Source organism: Bos javanicus, chromosome 29, assembly GCF_032452875.1.
Source record: "Bos javanicus breed banteng chromosome 29, ARS-OSU_banteng_1.0, whole genome shotgun sequence".
Lineage (NCBI taxonomy): Eukaryota > Metazoa > Chordata > Mammalia > Artiodactyla > Bovidae > Bos > Bos javanicus.
The window spans coordinates 39,097,155-39,121,084 of NC_083896.1; the positions used below are offsets into that span (position 1 = coordinate 39,097,155).

At 43.5% G+C, this 23,930-nt stretch overlaps 1 protein-coding gene and 1 long non-coding RNA gene across 2 annotated transcripts in view; one reads left to right on the forward strand and one right to left on the reverse strand.

Annotated features, from left to right (window-relative positions):
- The window catches only part of LOC133241862 (uncharacterized), a 59,185-nt gene that overhangs the window by 25,395 nt on the left and 9,860 nt on the right, over positions 1-23,930 (forward strand). The gene's annotated exons all lie outside the window — the stretch shown is intronic.
- LOC133241861 (pregnancy-associated glycoprotein 1-like) lies at positions 15,635-23,305 on the reverse strand. Its single transcript, XM_061407776.1, has 8 exons — positions 23,180-23,305; positions 22,087-22,204; positions 21,870-21,988; positions 20,507-20,700; positions 19,472-19,588; positions 17,654-17,795; positions 17,468-17,566; positions 15,635-15,748 (listed from the first exon to the last, which is right to left on the reverse strand). Exons 1-8 carry the CDS (start codon positions 23,303-23,305, stop codon positions 15,635-15,637), a joined length of 1,029 nt encoding a protein of 342 aa, XP_061263760.1.

A 23,930-nucleotide genomic window follows, 5' to 3' on the forward strand; every position in this document is an offset into this window, starting at 1 on the left:
GTGAGGGATTGGGTCTGGGTAGGGAGGAAGCCACAAGTGGGACTGCATGGATATTTGCAAGAGAAGGGAGGAGGAATTCAGAACCCAATAACCAGGAGGTGGGCAGCTTTCACAGGACCCAGGAGGGAAGGAAGAAGCACTGGGAAAAGAATAGCACCTACCTGAGGGCCATACCTACCTAAGTCTTCTCGTTAAACTTGGAGGTCATGTCCTTCCTGCTGAAATTCCTGCACCAGATATGGAGGGGAGAGAGCTGCACTCACTCCTACTGAGTCACAGGGAGAGGGACCACATCACCCAGAGCCCGTTGATTCCACTCTAACTGTGGGTATCATCCCAAGCCAGAGAGCAAACGGCAGGTCATCCAAAAGATGACCTACTTTAATGGTATTTAAAATACTACAAAATTTGTCTAAGAGTCCTGGCATATATAGTTCTCTGAGTTTTTTAGCAGAGATGATTCATCAGCCTAATTTGGGTTTCTGCTGAGGAATCTACAAACTTCCCCATGGGTAACATCTGACTTTTAAGTACCTGACCTCATCCCACAGAATCCAAATGATGGTAATTTTGAGGGGGCAAGGTCTGTAAGGTCCTCGGTGTCACAGCAGCTGTGTGCCAAGTGGTCTACCACTCTCAGTTCTGATCCCAGGACCCATGAACATCACCAGATAGTTACAGCCCCCTGCCCACCATAGGCAACCTCAGCATCCTCAGCAACACGCACCTCTGAGCCTCTTGTCCACTGATTGACACTGGGCTTCAGTCTGGAACAAGTATTCTGGAGCAAGTCCAGTCTTTGTCATCCAAGAGATGGGAAACTGAACTGGGTGGTATGACTGACTCTAAAGCTGCAGGTAAGTTAGTGAATACTTGGGACCCAGGAACTCTGGTTCTCAGACCAGGAGACTTCCAGAAAGGGGAAAATGAGAGAAAACTCCATTGCATCCACTGATGGGCACTTCTCAGATATCTGCAGGCACCAAAGTGGAAGTTCCTTTCCCATTGCCTCTCAACTCTGGTTCCCATTTTATCAGCAGACCTGCCTCCATGTAGCAGCAGGAAAGCAATATTCAGGGCAATTTGTTTTGGATTCCAGGCACAGTGGGGGAGCCCCAGCTGTAGTGACCCCAGGGGGCAGTACTGATGTGGTGACTGACTCACTCGCAACTCAGAATCCCCAGAGCTCCCACTCCTCATTCAGACAACACAGACCTTTGGGTGACTGGATAACATAAACCTGCATTAAGAGTGAGAAGGATTCTCTTCTCAGCCTTCGGGCATCTTAGATAAATGTCTTATGTTTCCTCAGGGAACCCCTGGCTGAGGGAGGCTAAGGTCTGAGACTAGCCTGGATGCAGGGGAATGTGTTCCCTCTTTGATGCTCCAAATAGACCTTGGAGATTCAAAAGCCTTGAAAGAATTACAATCACCCTTATATTTTGTAGGGACTTTGGTTTATGAATCTGGTTGGAGAAAAAGGACACAAACTCAGGACAAGGCTGGACATCTCTGGGTCCCAGATGATTGTGAGTTGAGTTCCATCCACCAGGCTTCACAGTCAGGGGCTGATGTAATTCACAAGCCACTTTTGAGGAAACAAAAGAGGAAAGAGTTTTTGGGCAGAAAGTAGTGTGGTCAAAGGGCCATGGGATTCACACAGGGCAAGATGAAACAAGAGTCATTACTTGTTTCTTTGCTCTATCATTTCCTTGGCATTTCTACTCCTAAGAACAAGTACATGGAGATAGTCAGAGGCATTGGTGGTGCCCCTGGCACCTGATGCTCCTGGTGATAACCAGTTTGTGGACACGTCACTGAGGCCAAAGCATATTCAGCCTCGTGATAGAACCAGATTCTCCCTTCTTGGGAAGGCTGAAATGCCTCATTTCTGCTAACTCACAACTAAAGCATGGGATGAGTTCATGGTGGTTGACCTGTAGGCCAAGTTCCAAGCATGGAATAAAGGTTGACAGTGGAAGAGTAGTCATTCATTAAGCTTGGTTACCTTGGTCCTTAGCAGGGGTTACTTCCCACATCTAGAATGTTTTTCTCCCAGGATTTTGCATGGCCAGGTCCTTCACAACTTTTAGCATTATCTCAAATGAATCTCTCTCAGGCTTGCTTTACCTGGCCACTGCACTCTCACAAAAACAGACCCTGATCCAACAAGTGCCTAGACACCCCCTCTATCAAAACAGTAATTATAGTTACCAATGTGGAAAGGTGGAAGAGGGATAAATTGAGAGTTTGAGATTAATATATGTATACTACTTTATTTAACAGATAATCAACAAAGACATACTGTACAGCACAAGAATTCTGCTCAATAGTCTGTAATATCCTGCATGGGAAAAGAATCTAGGAAAAAATGGATACATGTCTATGTATAAGGGAATTAATTTATCATACAATTAACATTAATATAATTCTGTAAATAAACTATACTCCTATATAGATTAAAAGTTGATTTTTTTTTTTAATGCTTACATGTAGAGACCAATGGAGTTCCTTAGCCTCTCAGGATTTCAGATATGATGCTGGATATGGCAGAACGGGTGCAGAAATCTAGACATTTTCTGAGGTTACATTTTCCTGAGCTTTGCTGTCTTTTACTTCTAGTGTCACCTTTGATTTGTCTTTGGAGGATCTAATACGAGGGCTTGGAGACACCAGCTGGGTGTTAGTTGAAGGATGAGAGGGAGGCGCTAGTGGGAGAGTGAAATCCCAGCTCCCTAGCCTGCATTGCGGAGAAGGCAATGGCACCCCACTCCAGTACACTTGCCTGTAAAATCCGATGGATGGAGGAGCCTGGTAGGCTGCAGTCCATGGGGTCGCTAAAAGTCAGACATGACTGAGCAACTTCACTTTCACTTTTCACTTTTATGCATTAGAGAAGGAAATGGCAACCCGCTGCAGTGTTCTTGCCTGGAGAATCCCAGGGACGGGGGAGCCTGATGGGCTGCCGTCCATGGGGTCGCACAGAGTCGGACACGACTGCAGTGATTTAGCAGCAGCAGCAGCAGCCTGCGTTGGGGCACGTTTGAGGCAAAACTTACATCCCAATTTCCCTATGAAAACAGGCTGTAGCTTCCCTCTCGATGACTTGCATGATATCAGACCCAGACTGGTTCCATCCTTTTTCATGTCCTGCTTCCCCTGAGACCTCACTGGTTTCTCTGGGAGAATATTTTAATATATATTTATTTATTTTAATTGGAGGAATTTTTTTAAAAACATTTTCGCTTCACTAAGTTTTCATTGCTGCTCAGGACTTCTCTATTATCAGCAAGCAGGGGCTACTCTGTAATTGCAGTGCACTGTCTTTTCAATCCTGTGCTTCTCTTGATGTAAATCACAGGCTCTAGGCACTCAGGCTCAGTAGTTGTGGCCCACCGGCTTAGTTGCCTTGGGGCATTTACAATCTTCCCAAACCAGGACTCAAACGCATATCTTAAGCACTGGATCAAAAGGGAAAATACTCTGGAAGGAATTTGAAATAAATCACTTTTACATGAAACTTGGTACCATGGCCTATTTATGAGGAGAAACATAGAAGATTGTCCCTGCTTCAAGCAACCTCCTGAGTTCAGGACTGATTGAGGTTCCCCTCCCAAGGGTTCCTACAGGATCTTGAAGCTGTCCTGCCATGTGGCTTTGTTCTTGCTTCAGTTTCTGAATCCCACACTAGACTGCAGCTTCCAGAGGGCAGGGCTGTCACTTGACTCACTTCTAAGTATACGTTAGTAGATATTGTCTCATTCAGACCCTAATGTCAAGAAAATGCTAACACAAAGATCAGTTATTCTGAGTGTTAGGTTACAGGTTCAACAACGACTGCAATCAAACCCTAAATAACATTGTCTTAAATACAATACAATTTCAATTATCTTTCATATAATCTTAGTGCAGGTCTCTCCACAGAGATGAAGGCCCACTTCTTTCTTGTCACATCTTCTACCTGTGCTACTTACCTCTGGTGTAACATGGCTGTTCCAGGCTCCTCTCATTACATGTGCATTCCAGCTAGTGGGACAGAAAATAATACTTCCATTTGGAACTAACATATCACCTCTACTAAAATTCCACTGGCTAAAGAATCTTCCATGGTCATGGCAAACCTGGGGGTGGTGGACACACAGAAGGGTAGGGGGATGTGATCCTACTGAAGAACATTCATGATGAGTAGCAAGGGCCATCAACCTTCATTCATGTCCCTTTAATTCATTCTTCTTTGGTTCTCCCCACACAGCTCTTGGTATGTTTTGGCCTGCAGATATGGATATAGATGAGGTTATGAGAGGAGATGGCCCAGGCTGTACAAATATGGAGAAAACAAGAAAGGAAAGAAGATAAGAAAGTATAAAAATGAGATCTAATCTTACTGCATTATGGTCAGAAAAGATGCTTGGAATGATTTAAATTTTTTTGAATTTACCAAGGCTAGATTTATGGCCCAGGATGTGATCTATCCTGGAGAAGGTTCCGTGTGCCCTTGAGAAAAAGGTGAAATTCATTGTCTTGGGGTGAAACGTCCTGTAGATATCAATTAGGTCTAACTGGTCTATTGTATCATTTAAAGTTTATGTTTCTTTGTTAATTTTCTGTTTAGTTGATCTATCCATAGGTGTGAGTGGGGTATTAAAGTCTCCCACTATTATTGTGGGACAGCAAAAGGGACACAGATGTATAGAACAGTCTTTTGGACTCTGTTGGAGAAGGAGAGGGTGGGATGATTTGGGAGAATGGCATTGAAACATGTATAATATCATATAAGAAATGAATTGCCAGTCTAGATTCGATGCAGGATTCAGGATGCTTGGGGCTGGTGCACTGGGATGACCCAGAGAGATGGTATGCGGAGGGAGGTGGGAGGGGGGTTTCAGGATTGGGAACACATGTACACCCGTGGCAGATTCATGTTGTTGTATGGCAAAACCAATACAGTATTGTAAGTAAAATAAAGTAAAATTTTAAAAAAATAATAAAATAAATAAAAAATAAAAAAAGAAATTATAAAAATGCAAAATCTAAAAGAAAGCATGGTTAAAATAATAATTTTGCATTTATACAATTTAGGTATAATGGTTGATGAATCAATTTATAAAATAAAAATTAGAGAAATGTAAAATATAAATATATTCACTAAACCCAACAAAATAATAAGGCTGTATCGTATTAAACACAGAATAGTATCAGGATTAAGTTTGGATGCACATTGCAAAAAACTAAAACAACTATAACTTTAGAAAGATAAACTTGATTTTTCTCTCCCACTGGAACAAAGTTGGAGGTGGGCCAGCCAGAGCTTGGGTGCTATCCATCTCCAAGGTTACACGATTGTCTAATACAACTGCAGGAGTTCCAACCATCAAAACTAAAATCCAGACAACAGTTAGGAAGTAGGTGGGGAAGGGAAGAGTACCATCTCTCAGCTAAATCAGCTCCTTGAAAGCAGGCTTCCAAGAAATCCCTCTTACTGATCTGCTTGCATCTCTAAGTTACCTGTCATGACTAAGAGCATGGGTGGGCAGAAAATGCAGTCCTGTAGCTACTGGGCTCATGGCTATATGCAAACTATTTTCAGTTTTGAAAGAGAAGCAGATAATAGATCATTTTGTAGGTAGCCTTCAGGGTCTGCCTTAAAGAACAAACCTTTTCTGAATGGATTAGGTTGAATGGCTGGGCACAGTGTGGGAGCCAGGAGGAAGGAACAGTAATGAAAAACAGCTAGATGGACCTGAACTGTGCTCAAGATAAAAGAGGCAGACTGGTCAGTAGAGATCTTCTAAGGACTGAAGTGAGGATTATAAATACCACATGACCCAATTTTTTTTGAAAACTGCTTTTCCAACCCAGGTCCCAAATTTCTCTCAATTCTTCAGCTTCTAAATACATTGTCTTTATTACCTCACACTCTGACCTACCTGTCTCACCTTCCTTATTTCTGTTCACATCACTTCTGCAGCTAGTCCACCAGCATTGCAAGATCCAGTACTGAGGAGTTAGCAACACTTTCTAGAAGTGGGTAGAAACATAATGACTATTTCTACTTTAGTATTTGTTTGTCTTTATCAAGGTCTTCTGAAGGATTAAGATGGCTAGAATTATGGAGATCTCACATTTGAGGCCTTTTAAAAAACATTTCTTGTTACAGTGGTCTGTTGGTGGTGATGCAGTCTCATAGTTGTTCTAAGTCTGAGAAAGTATTTCATCTTGTTTTTAATATGTATTTTTCTTGGGTATAGAATTCTGAGTCAATTATATTTCTCTCAGCATTTTAAGATGTGGTGCCAATGTACTCTGGCTAACATTGTTTCATATGCCTAATCTGCTATCTTTCCTATTTTTTTGTTCTACTGTGTCTCTTTTTCCTTCTGGTTACATTTCCTTGGTTGATGGTTTTAAACAATGAATTACCATGCACCTTTGAATAGCTGTCATATTTCTTGTCCTTGAATTAATTGAGCTTCTGTGTTAATGGGTTTAAAGCTTTCATCATATCTGGTAATTTTTCAGCCAATAATTATGAAGTTCTGTTCTCTAGTCTCCTCCTTTCACTTCCTGTGGGATTCCATTTACATATATTTTAGTATTCTTAAAATTGTTTCAAATTTCTGTGATGCACAATTAATTTTTTCCCACAGTCTTTCCATTCCTATTTTCCATGTCTGTATTTAACATACTCAGTTTTCTTCAGCTTCATGAATATAAGGATTATTGATGTAGTAAGCATTTTAATGTCCTTCCCTGCTAATGATGTAATGTATATTTTAACTGTGTTTTTACTAATTGATTTTTCCCTCATTATGGATATTTTCTTGCTTCTTTATACATCAGAAATGTTTTTCGTTTTAAATTTATGTATGTATCTTAATTAGAGGATAATTTCTTTACAATATTATGATTGAACTAGGATAAATATTTTCACAATTCATATGGAAATTTTAAATTGGATATGGTAAATTTTACCTTTTGGATGCTGGATATTTTTTAATTTTTATAAATTATTCCTGGCACTGTTTGCAAACACTGTTAATATCTTGGAAACAGTTTATTTTTTGAAGGCTTGTTGTTCAGTTTTTTGTTTAACTGATAAAAGACCAGCAATTAGCCCAGGTATACTATCCCCCACTAGTAAGGCAATATTGTCTTCAGGCCCATACTGATGTCATGGGAATTATGAGTAATTTCCATGCTGGTGGGTGGGGACACCATTAGACTTGGCTCAATTTGAGACTCAAGGATTGTTCTCTGTAATACTGACCAGTATTATCAACTCTCTGCTGAAAACTGAAGGGGTATCACCTGCACACTCCCAGAGTTCTCTGTGTGTAGCTCTGTCCTGTGAACCCTAACTATCTAGAGTCTCAAATCTCTCTTCTTGAGGAGACTGTTTGTCTCTGCCTAGATACCCCTTCCATGTATGTGTTGGAAACTGTTTCTAGAGTTGGGGCAATTGTACAGCTCACCTTGCTTGTTCCCTGATTCAGGAATCCATACTCTGCTGCCTGACTTTTGATGTAAAAAAAAAGATCTTTCTTTTATCTCTTCTACTTTCAAGTTTTTTGGGACAGGAGGATAAATGTGTCCTTTGCTCCTCTATGTCTACCAAAATGGAGGTCCCCCTGCAATCAGAACTCACTGAATGCCTTGTGGATTTTAGGCACTGTGCATGGGTGCAGACTTGACTAGGGATATGTGTTGGGGCCTTGGGGAGCCCTGGTTTGAGGGAGAAACATGACAATTACAACTAGCATTTGCTATGGGGTATGTTCAGTTCAGTTCAGTCGTTCAGTCATGTCCGACTGTTTTCAACCCCATGGACTACAGCACGCCAGGCTTCCCTGTCCTTCACCAACTCCTGGAGCTTGCTCAAATTCATGTTTATCAAGTCAGTGATGCCATCCAGTCTTCTGATCCTCTATCGTCCTCTTCTCCTCCTGCCTTCAATCTTTCCCAGTAATAAGGTCTTTTCTAATGAGTAAGTTCTTCACATCAGTTGGCCAAAGTATTGGAGCTTCAGTTTCAGCATCGGTCTGTCCAATGAATAGTCAAGATTTATTTCCTTTAGCATTGACTTGTTGGATCTCCTTGTAGTCCAAGGGACTCTCAAGAGTCTTGTCCAACACCACAGTTCAAAACCATCAGTTCTTCATCGCTCACCATTCTTGATGGTCCAACTCTCACATCAATGCATGACAACTGGAAACATCATAGCTTTGATTATACTGAACTTTTTCTGCAAAGTAATACCTCTGCTTTTAAAAATGCTGCTAGGTTTGTCATAGCTTTTCTTCAAATAAGCAAGCAAGTTTTAATTTCATGGCTGCAGTCATCATCTGCAGTGATTTTGGAGCCTCCCAAAATAAAGTCTCTCACTGTTTCTATTGTTCCCCATCTATTTGCCGTGAAGTGATGGGACGAAATGCTATGATCTTCATTTTCTGAATGTGGAGTTTAAGCCAAATGTTTCACTCTCCTCTTTCACTTTCATCAAGAGGCTCTTTAGTTTCTCTTCGCGTTCTGACACGTGTCTTCTGCATATCTGTGATTATTGATATTTCTCCCAGCAACTGTGATTCCAGCTTGTGCTTCAGCCAGTTGGGCATTTTGCATAACTTAATCAGCATATAATTTAAATAAGCAGGGTGACAATACACAGCCTTTACGTACTCCTTTCCTGATTTGGAGCCAATATGCTGCTCCAAGTTCAGTTCTAACTGTTGCTTCTTGACCTGCATACAGATTTCTCAGAAGGCAGGTAAGATGGTCTGGTATTCCCATCTCTGTAAGTTTTCCACAGTTTGTTGTGATCCACACAGTCAAAGCCTTTTGCATGGTCAATAAAGCAGAAGTAGGTATATTTTTGGAATTCTCTTGCTTTTTCAAAGATCCAACAGGTGATGGCAATTTGATCTGTGGTTCCTCTGCCTTTTCTAAATGCAGCTGGAACATATGGAATTTCACAGTTCATGTACTTTTGAAGACTTGCTTGGAGAAATTACTTTGGTACCATGTGAGATGAGTGCAACTTTGTGGCAGTTGAATATTCTTTGAAATTGACTCTCTTTGGGATTGCAATGAAAATGACCTTTCCTTTTTTTTTTTTTTAAGAAAATGACCTTTCCATTTCTGTGGCCACTGCTGAGTTATCCAAATTTGCTAGCATATTTAGTGCATCACTTTAACAGCTTCATCTTTTAGGATTTGAAATAGCTCAATGGCAATTCCATCACCCCCACTAGTTTTGATGTAGTTATGCTTCTTAAGGCTGTCTGGACTTCACATTTCAGGATGTCTAGCTCTAAATGTGGAGAAGCCAATGGCACCCCACTCCAGTACTCTTACCTAGAAAATTCCATTGATGGAGGAGCCTGGAAGGTTGCAGTCCATGGGCTCGCTGAGGGTTGGACACGAGTGAGTGACTTCACTTTAAATTTTCACTTTCATGCATTGGAGAAGGAAATGGCAACCCACTGCAGTGTTCTTGCCTGGAGAATCCCAGGGATAGGGGAGCCTACTGGGTTGCCATCTATGGGGTCGCACAGAGTCAGACACGACTAAAGTGACTTAGCAGCAGCAGCAGCTGTAAGTGAAACACCATCATGGTTATCTGGGTCATTAATATCTTTTTTGTATAGTTCTTCTATATATTCTTTCAACCTCTTCTTAATATATTCTGCTTCTTTTAGGTCCACACCATTTCTGTCTTTTATTTGGCCCATTTTTGCATGAAATGATCTTTCCCTACCTCTAATTTTCTTGAGTAGATCTCTGGTCTTTCCCATTCTATTGTTTTCTTCTATTTCTTTGCACTGATCAGGTAGGAAGGCTTTTTAAAAATCTCTTCTTGCTATTCTTTGGAACTCTGCATTCAGATGGGTATATCTTTCTTTTACCATTTGCCTTTGCTTCTGTTCTTTTCTAAGTTAGTTCTAAGGCATCCTCAGACAACCATTTTGCATTTTTGCATTTCATTTTCTTGGGGATGGTCTTGATGAGGTATGTACAGATCAAAAAACGAAGATCACTGCATCCAGTCTCATTATTTCATGGCAAATACATGGAGAAACAATGAAAACAGTGACAGACTTTGTTTTCCTGGGCTCCAAAGTCACTGCAGATAGTGACGGCAACTGGGGAAAAAATGACGCTTGCTCCTTGGAAGAAAAGCTATGAAAAATCTTGACAGCATACTAAAAAGTAGAGACATTACTTTACCATCAAAAGTCTGTATAGTCAAAGCCATGGTTTTTCCAGAAGTGGTGAGAGGATATGAGAGTTGGACCATAAAGAAAGCTGAGCACCAAAGAATTGATGCTTTTGAACTGTGGTGTTGGACAAGATTCTTGAGAGTCCCTTGGACTGCAATGGAGATCCAACCAGTCCATCCTAAAGGAAATCAGTCCTGAATATTCATTGGAAGGACCAATGCTGAGGCTGAACCTCCAGTACTTTGGCCAATTGATGGGTAGAACTGACTCATTATAAAAGACCCCGATGCTGGTAAAGATTAAAGGCAGGAGGCAAAGGGGAAGAAAGAAGACCAAATTGTTTGATGGCATCACCAACTTGATGAACATGGGTTTGAGCAAGTTCTGGGAGCTAGTGATGGACAGGGAAGCCTGGTGTGCTGCACCCTATGATATAGCAAAGAGTTGGATATTACTGAGAGACTGAACTGAACTGATGTACACAGGACAATCAGGGAGCAGGCAGAAGTCATTAAGGAAGGAGGAAGGAACTATCCCTGGACAGCTGACAATGATCGGTCGGCAAGCAGTTTCAAGCTGGAGAAACTGTAGGGAACCAATTCTATGCCAGGTGGAGAGAATGGTAAGAGAAAGGCAGGGTGGCAATGCTGGGATTTCCCAGAGGACTAGATCCCTGTTCTACTAAACTTTATCAATGCTCAATAATATTAGGTGTTTGGAAACATGAGTTTTGTTTTGGAAGTGGTAGAGCAATATTCAGTGGAAGGACTGATGCTGAAGATGAAGCTCCAACACTTAGGCCATCTGATGTGAAAACCCAGCTCATTGGAAGAGACCCTCATGCTGGGAAAGATTGTGGGCAGAAGGAGAGGGAATAAAAGAATGAGATTGTGAGATGGCATCACAAACTCAAAGGACATGACTTTGAAGAAACTCCACAAATTAGTGAAAGACAAGGAAGCCTGCTTTGTTGCCGAACATGTAATCACAAAGAGTCAGACATGACTTAGCAGCTGAACAATACCAATAAGGACACAGAGTCCACTAAGGGCTCTGGTCCTGGTTGAAGTGGAGAAAGACTTGGGTGGGAGGGGAGGCTTCCCCTCCTCTGGTGCAGATCCTTGAATCCAAGGCAAGGAGCAAAATATTTTGAATGTGTTACCAAACATTGTTTTCTAAAAAAAAACAAAACTGTTTTCTGCAGGAGAGAGCTTTGACTGAGTTTGTTCTCTAGATTTTACTGAGGGATTTGAAAGGGATCGGGGGCGGGCTGAGTCTGCAAAAACCAGGTGAACAGCTGCTGGAGGGCGAGGCTTGTGGTAGACATTCTGCACTAGGTGGAAAACGAATCCAGAAAAAGTGCCCCTTCTGGCGTGTACATGCCAATGTATCACATTATTTCAGCAGATCACTTCAATGTCATTTTGGATCAAGCTAGAAATGGACGATGGATGGTGTGCTTTTGTCAATTCCTGTGAGTAGTTAGATGACTAAATGTATGGTTACTTCATTGCATGGTTCAAATCATGCTTGGGAAAGAAAACTAGATCAAGTCCACACATGTTTGGTTGTTAAACAGCAAGCATAGTAAGGTTTCTAAGGCAACTGCAGGTAATTTAAACATGAAGGGCCAAATGGGGAAAGTTTCATTTAGCAGGCTGAGTTTGGACTGTACAGGTTGCATAGTTGTTGTTATACAAGAAGTCATCTCAGCTACTTGTTGTCATGCTGGAGATGTGGGAAACAGAAAAGAGACCAAAAGCCTTACAACTTTCCTTGCAGTGTGATTTCAGGCTAAAAGTAGTTGACAAGGAAAGGCTGACTGGTAAGGATGAGGAAGGGAGTAATCTGAGCCAGTAATCTTTAGCTCTTTTGGGAGCCCAGGAAACAGACGCATTGTCTCATTCAGAGTTCTGTGTCATGTTTCAGAGATAGATGTCATTTGGCTTGAATCAGTATTTAACCTTGGAAATGGCAGCCATAACCTCCAAACGGAAGATTTCCTTCTCCCCAGGTGGCAGAATAATTCATATTTGTTCCAGACTCAGGAACCCAGAAAGCCCTCTCAGGGCCACTTGTTCTCAGCAGGCACACATGCAATCTATAAGGTGGAACTATCATCATGGTGCCCAATTTCCAGATGAGAAAACTGAGATTAAGGGACTTGATCAAAGTCACACAGCTAAGCACATGAAAAGCCAAGCACAAAACCAGGGTAACAGTCTTCAAATTGTGTGTTTTTGCTCCACACCCACTGGGAGTGCTGGGTGGTGGTCTGGCACCAAACTTAGGCAGAAACAAGCAGTATTCAGACTTAAATTGAAGTAAGTGAGGAAAACCACTAGTCCAATAAGCTATGACCTAAATCAATGCCCTTATGAATTTATAGTGGAGTAGAAAAATAGATTCAAGGGATTAGGTCTGGTAGCCTGAAGAACTATGGATGGAGGTTTGTAACATTGTATGGGAGGTGGTCACCAAAACCATTCCCAAGAAAAATAAATGTGAGAAAAAAAGGGGTTGCCTGAGGAGGCCTTAAAACAGCTGAGAAAATAAGAGAAGTGAAAGGCAAAGGAGAAAAGGAAAGATATGCACAACGGAATGCAGAGTTCTGGAGAATAGCAAGGAAAGATAAGAAAGTCTTAATAAGTGAACATTGTAAGAATTAGAGGAAAATAATAGAATTGTAAAGAGTATAGATTGCTTCAGGAATACTGGAGCTGCCAGAGGAACACTTCATAAAAAGGTGGGCACAATAAAGGACAGAAAAGGCACAGAAGCAGATGAGATTAAGAAGAGGTAGCAAGAATGCACAGAAGAACTGTATGCAACCATCATAATGACTGGGATAGTGACGATGCTTGGGTAAAGCACTCATCACTCATGTAAATCCAGATATACTGGAATATGAAGTCAAGTGGGCCTTAGGAAGCATCACTACAAACAATGTTAGGAGAGGTGATGGAATTCCAGCTGAGCTGTTTTAAACATCCTAAAGATGAGACTGTAAAAGTGCTGCATTCAATATGTCAGCAAATTTTTAATACTCAGCAGTGGCCACAGTGCTGGAAAAGGTCAGCTTTCATTCCAATCCAAAAGAAATGCAATTCCAAAGAATGTTCAAACTATCATGCAATTGCTCTTATCTCACTTGCTAGCAAGGTAGTGTTCAAAATCCTTCAATCTAAGCTTCAACAATACATGAACTGAAAAATTCCAGATGTACATACTGGTTTGAGGAACAAGAGATCAAATTGCCAACATCCAGTGGATCATAGAGAAAGGGAATCCCAGAAAATATTTCCGTATGCTTCACTGATTATGCTAAAGCCTTTCACTGTGTAGACCACAACAAACTGTGGAAATTCTTAAGGAAATAGGAGTACCAGATCACCTTACATGTCTCCTGAAAAGCCTGTATGTAGCTCAAAAAGCAGCAGTTGGAATAAGACACAGAACAACTGAAAGATTTAAAAGTGGGAAAGCACTGTGACAATGTGTATATTCTCACTCTGGTTATTTAACTTCTATATAGAATACATCATTTGATATGCTGGGCTGCATAATTCCCAAGATGGAATAAAGATTGCTGGGAGAAATATCAACATCCACAGATATGAAGACAACACTGCCCTAATAGCAGAAAGCAAGACAGAACTAAAGAGCTTCTTGATGAGGAGAGGAGATGCAAAAACTGGCTTAAAACACAAGATTAAAAAACTACTCACAAAAATATACTCAACATTCATGGCATCCTGTCACACCACTTCATGGCTTATGGATGAGGGAAAAGTGAAAACAGTGGCAGATCTTATTTTCTTGGGCCCCAAAACCACTATGGGCCTTGACTGCAGCCACAAAATTAAAAGACACTTGCTGCTTGGAAGGAAGAAAGGCTATGAAAAACCTGCACAGTGTATTAAAAAGAAGAGACTCACTTTGCTACAGAGGTCTGTAGTGTCAAAACTATGGTTTTTCCAGTAACCAGGTACAGATATGCAATCTGGACAATAAGAAAGGGGGAATGGCAAAAAATCGAGCTTTTGAACTGTGGTGCTTGAGAAGATTCTTGAGAGTCCCTTATACAACAAAGAGATCAAACCAGTCAACCTGAAAGGAAGTCAACCTCTAACCCCTGCTGTCTTAGCTGAGCCATCTACTGAGGGCCTCAAGGTGGAAAGAATGGATGCTTCCACTGCAAAAGTGCCTAACCATGGCAGCTCCAAGAAAATATTTTGTAGCTCCACACCTGGAGGAAGCTCAGAGAGGCTGAAGTCAATGTGTACCCTGGGTCCCCCGATACATGTGTTGCATTCTCCCCAGCATTGGAGGCCAAGCAAGGGGCATTCTGGGCCTTGGAGGAAGGGGATGGCTCAGGGATCCACTGGGGCCACCACTTACCAAGTAGGACTGGAAAGGACAGAGCAGGCATTTGTGGCAGAGAGCTGGTGACAGGGGTGTGGCAACAAGAGGGAACCAGCTCTGCATGAATTACCTCACCCAAAATCCCCTGGAGGAGAAGCCCAGTGATAAGATCATCTGAGATGGGATGAAGAGAGTCTGTTTCATTACCTCTTATAATTCCTCTGAATGAGGAGGTGGTGGAGTAGGTGGGTCATCACAAACTCTTCTATGGTCTAGACCATCTGCCAGTCGCTATCCTTTGGGCTGCTTGTCCCCAGCTTCAGTCATGTAGTTCGGGAGGAAATTGACAATAATGTGTGCTGCTGGGTCAGGGCCAAAAACCATGTAAAGCCAGTGAAAAGTCCCCATGTCCCTGCCAGAATGCCTAATCTGGGGCTGTACATGTGATCTGAGGTGGGTCATTCAGAGAACACCCTTGAACTCTGATGTCTGCAATCTTCTTTCCTTACTAGGTGATGCCTTCGGGATTTAAAACCCTAGGGCAGGTAGCTTGGACTCCCTCACTAGGTGTAGAAGCCTTAAGGAAGAAAGTTGCCAGGCTAAAACCATCAAAGAAGTGTGAAGCGAAAGAGCGAGAGTGAGAGAGAATTGATGACTTCTGATTTCTTGGGTCCAGTCACTGAAATCTTTGTATTTGCTCTGATTCTTGTGTCCTGGATTCCCAGAATCATTTCAATGAGTCTCCCATTTCCTTGAAGCCAGTTGGAGTAGGGCTCCTCTCAATTTTGATTCAGACTTGGTTCTAGAACCTTCCTGATCATTGTATACCTGCCAGACACAAACAGACACACCAATTTGTTTCAGCACCATTACGAGTGAAACCCTTTATTCTTTACTGAGAATAGGGTGTGCAGACCACCAAATACAGTTCACCCACATCCTGGGAAGGAGTGCTCAAAGGGTGAGTGAGTGTATGTTAGGAGAGGCCTTACTGATTCCTGAACCACTCCTAGCATTTATACTGCCCGTGCCAGGCCAATCCTGTCATTTCTTCAATCAAAGACTGAGAAATCCAGCCTCAGGAAGACGTCACCCAGGATCCAGGTCTCTCTAGATGTCCTCACTGTGTTCTCTTTAAAGGTTGTATAGCAGTGGCTTCTAGAATCCTGGGGGAGTCAGAGACACACTCCAGTCTGCATGAGCCCTTACCGGCACCTCCCCCCAATACCCAGAACCAGCACAATTTATTTCCCTCTTTTGGTAAGTATCAAGGGGTTTTCTCAGCATCAGGGGATATGAGAGTTCAACCAAAACCAAAGAGGACCAAGACATGAGGTTGCAATGAGGAAGGGTGTGGTGAGTGGAAGATTTGGAATTGGGGAAACAGAGGAATAAAAAACAACAAAGTCCTACTGTAGAGTGTAAGGAATTATATTCAATATTCAGTGATAAACCACATGAAAAAGAATAAGAAAAGAAATTTTATGTGTATAGCACACTTTTTATCTGTATCACATTGCAATGCAGCAGAATTTAATGCAAAACTGAAGATCAGCCACACTTCAATATAATTTTTTAGAAAAGAACAAGTGTGTCCATAGTTCTCCTCACTCCCTGTTTCCTCCTTATGACTCCTGCTCCTTGTTTTCTCTGTAGAGAATGCTGGTTCTCCTCCTGCATGCCCACAATCCATACTTTATCAAAAAAAAAAAAAAACCTTTTTTTTTTTTTTATATTGGAGTATAGCTGATTAAAAATGTTCTGAGTTTCAAGTGGACAGTAAAGGGACTCAGCCATATGTATCCGTGCATCCTGGTGCCAAAGATACCCCTCCCATCCAGGCTGTCATATAACTGAGGGGAGTTCCCTGTGCTACACAGTAACTTGTTGTTGGTTATCCATCTTAAATAGATCAGTGCCCACAACACGTTCCTGAAGACTTAACTCAGGAAATCTACAAAGCCTCCTTTGGTCCGCACTCACCCTCCTTGGCCACTCCAGGCTTGGTTGGGCAACGTACTCTGGTTCCCCTTCCCCACTGGTCAACCTGTAGCCTTTATCACCCTTAGTAAGTCCCCAGTGCCCAGTGCAGACTACCTTGAGATGCCATTTACATGGAATGCAGTGCAGTTTTGCCTGGAACCAAGCAAACCTGCATATGGCTCAATGAGTTTGTGGATTAGAATTCCTGAAATTCCCTCTCTTCCTCAAAGCCTTCTTTGAGCCCATCAGCCTGCTCTGAACTCCCACAGGGAGCTGACATGAAGCCTCCACCCTATCCAGGGCTGAGCAGTCACTGTGCACCCTTTATTCACCTTAGTATCCAACCTCCCCACAGAGGGTCGGGTATCCCAAATCACAAAGGAGGCACCTGGCCACAGCAAGGGGAAGATGCAGCCGAGTACTAAGCTGACCATGTAATTTATCATCCAAACCAGAAAAAACTTGAGAAGGGAAGGCAGACTGTTAACTTATGCTGGGACATCACACTGGAAATGCCCCCAGCCATTCTCCTTGTAACATGGCCCCAGCCATTCTCCTTGTAACAGGGACTGCTAGAGCTGACTTCCATGTTCATACAGCTAAGGGTTCAGATTTAACTGAAGCTCTTTGAGGACTGAGGACCTTAGTGTCCCCCTCTCCTTGTGACTCCCACCATGCCAGCATGGTGTGGCCTCTCCATATTTATTTCAGGAAGATCAGTGTCCCAGACGGCCCTTTAATCTCAAATGTTTGGTTTTCTGGCCGTCACTGACCCGGCCACAGGGCTCATCAGCATCTGCAATGGTGTGAGATGGCCAGTAGAGGGCGCGCTCCTCCCAACCGCAGCCCGTGGGTTGCTGCAAGTCCCAATTTGAGAACACCTCTCAGTATTGTCCCCTCACCTTGAGGATGTAGGCTCGTGCTGGCACCGGGTAGCTGATGCCGTTGATGGTGAAGATAATAGAGGGCAGGGTATTGACCGCAGAACATGAAACGCAGTGCTTTTAGAGAGAGAGGGAGAGAGGTTGGCCCTGGAGATCCTTGTTGTGTGTGGAGACTGGGAGTGAACCTGAGGCATGACCCTTCACCTTGGAACCCCGTGCCGTGGCACCCATGAGCTTCTGTATATTATTGACCAGTCTTCTTGGGCCTTTGATCAGTGCTGTTCTGGTGTCCACAAGGGCCTCACAGCCTCCAGAACAAGCAATAATCTTTCTTTTCATGGAGATGCTGAGAAATAGTGGAAGAAAGAGGGCATCAAGGTCACTCTGAGTCTCACCAGAGCTGCCCCCTTCCTGACTGTCTCCTAAACAGCGCTTCGTCTATTGGCCTCTTTTCCTTTGCTCTTGACACAGCACCTTTCTTGACATCCTCGAATGCAGTACTTGAATACACCAGGATATTTTGCACCTTGACACAGGCTGGTCTTCCTTCCTAGAAGACTCCACTCCACTTTGACTAGCAAATTTCTTCTCATCTTCCAGATTCCACCTTAATTGTATTGTTTTCGGGAAGTCTTTCCCCCATGTTTATAAGTCTCCTGTCTTGGTCACTCTCTGTAGACCCTTCCTCATGTCTGCTGCTGCTGATGCTGCTAACTCACTTCAGTCGTGTCTGACTCTGTGTGACCCCATAGACAGCAGCCCACCAGGCTCCACCATCCCTGGAATTTTCCAGGCAAGAGTACCGGAGTGGGTTGCCATTGCCTCCTCCTCCTCATGTCTAGCATGTACCAAAGGCACAATTCACTATGTGGGTGAGTCCCTTCATGTACATCTGCCTTCTTAGATGTGAGGGCAAGTTTTATTCTCCTTGCCTCCCTAAAGTGCCTGGCACACAGTGGATGCCCAATGCTGGTCTGTTCAATGACTGAATGAAGACTGAGAAAACAATAAGAAACATCCAGAGAGCTGTACCTGGTGGGGAACAAATAACGGGTAGCACACAGAGTGAAGATGAAGATTCACCAGGGTAGCAGATTCTCATAGTAGAGGGAGAAAGGGGCTCCTCTGGGAGAGGGTTTCTCCCAGCACTGCTCTTACAACCAGCTCAGACCCTGAGACCCTGACCAGGAAATATATAACTAGCCCACAGAAACTCCAAAGGACAGGCCAGCATTTGTCCTAGGGTCTCACACAGAACCCAATCAATTATGCCTCTTGTCCTCAGGTCACTCCTGGATCCCACCTTTCTGATTCTCTTATAGACCCCCCCCCACTGTGTGCCCAGGTACGTGGGGTGTCTTTTTTATTAGTTGCTTTCATGTCTTAAGACTGCAGCCAACCTCTCTCCAGTGCTGGGTAGCTGCTCCCTAAGGAGACCAGTTTTCCCCATTTGCTCAGAACTTTCCCTGTTCTTAAACAGACGTTTATCTGTACTGAGAACTTCCTATGTCCAAGGTAGCCCTGGACTGTTGGTCATCTTATCATAACTCTGTTCAGGCTGCTAAAATTCTCCGTGATGGTCTGTTCACCACAATGTAGAGTCCTCTAACCCTGCTCCCCACCTCAAAGGGCAGTGGATGCAGCTCTCTCCCAGTTGCACAGACCTCTCTGTACCCTTTTAGGACCCTGATCAGAGCCATGCTCAGAAGGCCTGGGGATTATGAACCCATGGATTGTTTGTGTATCTGTGTGCTTGTGTGTTTATTTGTATGTGTGTTTGTATGTGTCTCTGTGTGTGCTTGTGTGTCTCTGACTACCTATGCATGTTTATATGTGCCTCTGTGTATGTTTATATGTGTCTGCTTATGTGTTTCCATGTGTCTGTGTGTCTGTCTGAGTCATTGTGGGTAGTGTATAGTCTGTGTGACTGTGTGTCTGAGAATGCATTTGTGTGTGTCTGCCTGTGTCCATGTACAGTAGTGGGAGCATCACTTGGGGTGACCCTCAGAGGAAGAGGCTTACTGGTCCATGTGTACACTCCAGCCGCCCGCTTGGATCAATGGCACCCAGTTGAGCTCTCCCTTGTAGTAGCGGTGGTCCACCCCACCAAACATCACCACACTGCCCTCCTGCTTGTCTCTGTAGAGAGAAGTGAGGGGGGATCCTTGGAGGACAGTAAAAACAGCACTGTCTGAGAGCTGTGCTTGTCACCCATCAAAGCTCTAATAAGGTCCCCACGTAGAGATGCAGAAATAGTGTCTGGGAAGTATTGAGATCCAGACTGAGGTCTGTAAGTGGTTAGTGAGTGGCACAGAGGAGGTTAGAAGCTGAATCACTTGGCTGGGCTCCACCCACTATGTCTTCTGAAGACGCCCTGGGCCTCCAGGGACCTGAGTGATCAGACACCCTCAGAGGACACGGTGCTGAAGCTTTTGGCTTTGCCTTATCCACCTTGTCATTTTTCAGGAAAATCAAGGCCTGGGAGTTCTAAGGATGTGGGTTCAGGTCACCAAGAGTTGGCTCCACTGGCCTGTGACCTCTACTGTCCAAAGGGCCCCACACTCAGAAGGGACCCCACCTCTGATCTCCCTGTCTTGAAATGCCTAATATTTCTTGAACAAGGGTTCCAGAGTTTTGTGTCCCACACTTTCATTTTTCACTGGAACCTACAAATTGGGTAGCTGGTCCTGGGCTCCCAGTGAAATGCTAATGAGGAAAGAAAGATATCCACTATCCTTCTCCTTACTTCCTTATCAAATACATAAGCAAATCCTAATGCTTTTTATTCAACGTGCTTCCTGTTGCCTTCCATTAGCCTTCCTCCTTACTCACCCCAGGAGACCAATTTACTGATCTTGAGCCCAGGATCAGGGTGTGTTCGAATAAAACGTTATTTATAAAACCCACTGGTGAAGCCAGATAGGGCCCTTGGGCCATAGTTATCCTGGGTTAGATTATCTCTCAGGATACTTCTTTATCAAGTGTTCTATAATTTTCATGCAACTGAAAGCATCTTACAGCTAATTTGGATAAAGTGATTGTCCATCTCAGACTTACTTGCTCAAATAGAAGGCAAAAACAGGCTCAGAAATGGCACCTTCATTCTTCAGGTTGTCAAAGATGGGGATGGCTCCAGAGAAGGACATGTTTGGATAGTTCAAGCCCGAGATGCCATCAAAAGGTATACCATCAAACCCGACTTCTGCCAGGCTTATACAGAATGGCTGGTCAGTACTTACAAGGTCCCCAATCTGTGGGAGAGAAGAGTGTTCCCACTTACAGATACATGAAGTGGGCTAGGACTGGGCTAGGGTACATTGCCATTAGATCCTCAGAGAGGAATTAAGGCTGGGCTCTGTCTTCAGTGGCACTCAAATGATTAGACCAAGCTGGGAGGGGAATTTGGGTTCCACTTGAGAGAGGCTGTGAATTTTAAAACATCTGACCCTCTGAAAAACATCTCCTGAGTGAGTCAAATTGGCCTCGTGGCTTCTGCACAGGTGTGGCAACCAAGTCAGGCCAGGACCCATTGGTGCCACCTTATGGCAAACTGAGTGGAGAAAAAGATAGCCTTCTCTTTGGCATCACTGTGACCTAATGACAAGAATGGACTGCATTCTCTGTAAGGTACTGTGGATTCTGCATCTGTCCAGGAAGACAGAAGCCAAAAACACAATCTTACTTGCAGGGTTCTATGAAATTACTGCCTGGGGAATTCACCTTTGGGGATATGTGTGTATTTGTGTGAGTGTGTATGAGAGAGAAAGTGAGAGAGCAGAACTACTCAAATAATTTGGGGGAGGCAGGCCATAGGTTAATTAGACTCTCAAGGATCCTCTAGAGTGACAACTCATTTATCAGGCCCCTTGACTTCTCAGGCCTCCAGTTTCCCACTCTGGATATCTGAAGCCCTTGACTGTCCCCAGGGTCCCCAGATCAGTTTTATCCTGTCCCCAAACACCCCACAGCAACTTCAGTCCTGAAAAGCCAGGCTAACTCCACCTTTTACCACATGTGTGCCCTCAGCAAGGCCCTTTCTGTCTGCACCTCAGTTTCTTCATATGTCTCATGAGCTAATCAGAGTAACTGCTGTGTGGGGTTGTTGCAGGATTAAGCCAATTATCAGCTGAAAGTGCCTGGAACAGTCTGTGAATATAAAATTGGGTGCTTTTTTCCCATTTTCTCACTCCCAGCAAAATGACTTGAACTGCTCATGGGCTGAGGAGCTGCAAGTCCACACTTCAAGTCACTCTCTGGATTAGCTCATCTGCTCATGTGTCACCACACACACTATCTCCCCAGATGCAGGATCCTGTGGGTAAGATGGCCAATATCTATAGGAATTAGGCTAGGAAGGGTCCTGCATCTGTTTTGCAAGCAGGGGTCATTCCATAGCCAGTCCTGACTCAGCATTTGTTACCCAAACTGTGTCATAAACAAGAAGTCCTTTCATCCTTCCAGTATTGTACTTGATGTTGAAGACCTTTTGGGTATGCCGGAAGGTGGAAGACTGAAGGTGTATGAACATAGACTTTGTAGCTGCAGACACAAGAGATGAGTGTCATCAGGTGCCAAGGGTGGAAACAGGGCAACAGGGCAAGTGAAGGATGGTCCGGGTAGGGGGTGTCTGTACTCACCACAGGCTAGACTTTGGCAAAAGACAGAGGGCACCCACAAGTCAGATGAGCCTGTGTCAAAAACAACCTGGAATTCCTGAGGGGGTGTTCCAATGGTGATATTACCCACGTAGAGCATCTACGGTGAAAAGGAGGGAGTAGGTTAGTGCAGAACTGGCTACCCTCTATTCCCACACTACTGCCTCCCTCGGGGTGTCACATATCTCTTGAGATCACTTTCTCACCACCATGCAGCTCACAGACTTTGGTCACAGAGATGTCTGCATTTGATATATTTTTCCTGTGCTGCGTTGTATGCAGTATATTGATTCTATGACCAGGCATTGAAGTGGTACCTCCTGCATTGGAAGCACAGAGGCATAATCACTGGGCCTCCAGGACCACTGGACACCCAGGAAAGTCCTGGTGCCTTCATTTGAGAAGGTCTGTAGTCCCTTCAATCCGAGCCTCAGTGCCCCCTTCTCCAGGAGGTCGTTCTGGATCAACCCCAGCCACTCCCTCTATCAGACCACATCCAATCAACTCCACACAGATGACCCTTTCATTCGACATGTATATATCCTTTGCCTATCTCTCAGGCTGGCATGGGCATTCTTGAAGACAAAATAAGCCCTTTGTCTAATCTAAAAACAGTAACCACACTGTTAAATCCTTATGGCCTTACACGGAATACGAGTTCAGTAACATTTTACTGCTGTAGTTCTTGCATCTGTGGAAACTGAATTCCTCTGCCGGGGGAGTCACAGTTGCTTTGCAGTTGGTTCTACCTTTTGATCAGTGGTGGCTCACTCTTCATCTGTAACTGAGTGGCTCACACAGTTCCTAAGGAACAATCGCCCTCAAAGTAATGACACATCTTTGACACAGAAAGGGATGTTTACCTGCCACCTGGTAATTGCCAGGCCCAGTCACCAAGACCAACAGTTGAGGATGAGAGTACTTTCTCCTCTGGGTGGGGTCCCTGTTTTCCAGTGTGTCTGCCTCCTGCAGGAACCCCAACCCCAACATCCCACCAGGCACCTCCAGATGAGCCTCAGTGCTAGGCTAGAGCACCAGGGGGCTCTATGGAGCACCATCCCCCCAAAATACTCACATCCATGATGTTTCTCAGTGGGTGAATAGTTAGATTTGAATCACGAGAAGAAATCTGGGACAGACTGTAAGCGTGTTCCTTCAGGAAATTGTTCAGCGTGTTTTTTCCACTGAGGGTTTTTCTCATGGTCTTCACTCACCTTAGAGGTATTCTTTCACAGAACATTTGACAAAAAAAAAAAAAACAAAGAGGATGCTACAATTAGCTGTCAGTGTTAAGGTATAATTGTCATTGTAATGGCCCTGTGTATTTTCTAATCATTTTTATGAGGCACATTATTATCAGAATTTTATGCATATACCATGGCAAAGACATCACTTTGAATACAGGCTCTGTTCTGTAATCTTGAGTAAGCCATATGACTGTGTGGTGTCTCAGTTTCCCCTTCAGTAAAATGGTGGAATGTAACAATACAAACCCTCAAAATAGAATATCTTGGGGATAAGTGAAGTGATGGATATAAGGTACCTGATAAATAGGAAGTCTCAACATGACAGTTATTAGCATTGCTGTTGCCATCCCACACTATCCTTCTCATAGAACCTCAGGGAAGGAAGTAGAAGGGGGATTCTTATCCTCTTTTACAAGGGAGCAATTTGAAATGCAAGAGGTTTCTGAGTTGACTGTGGTCACACTGCTTGTCAGATATAAAACAGTGTATATAAAACAATGTATCTTTCTCCACTTTGAAAGAGAAGTGAGAGTTGAAAAAAGAATCCAACATGTAGGGAACAAGTAAGGGAAATTCAGA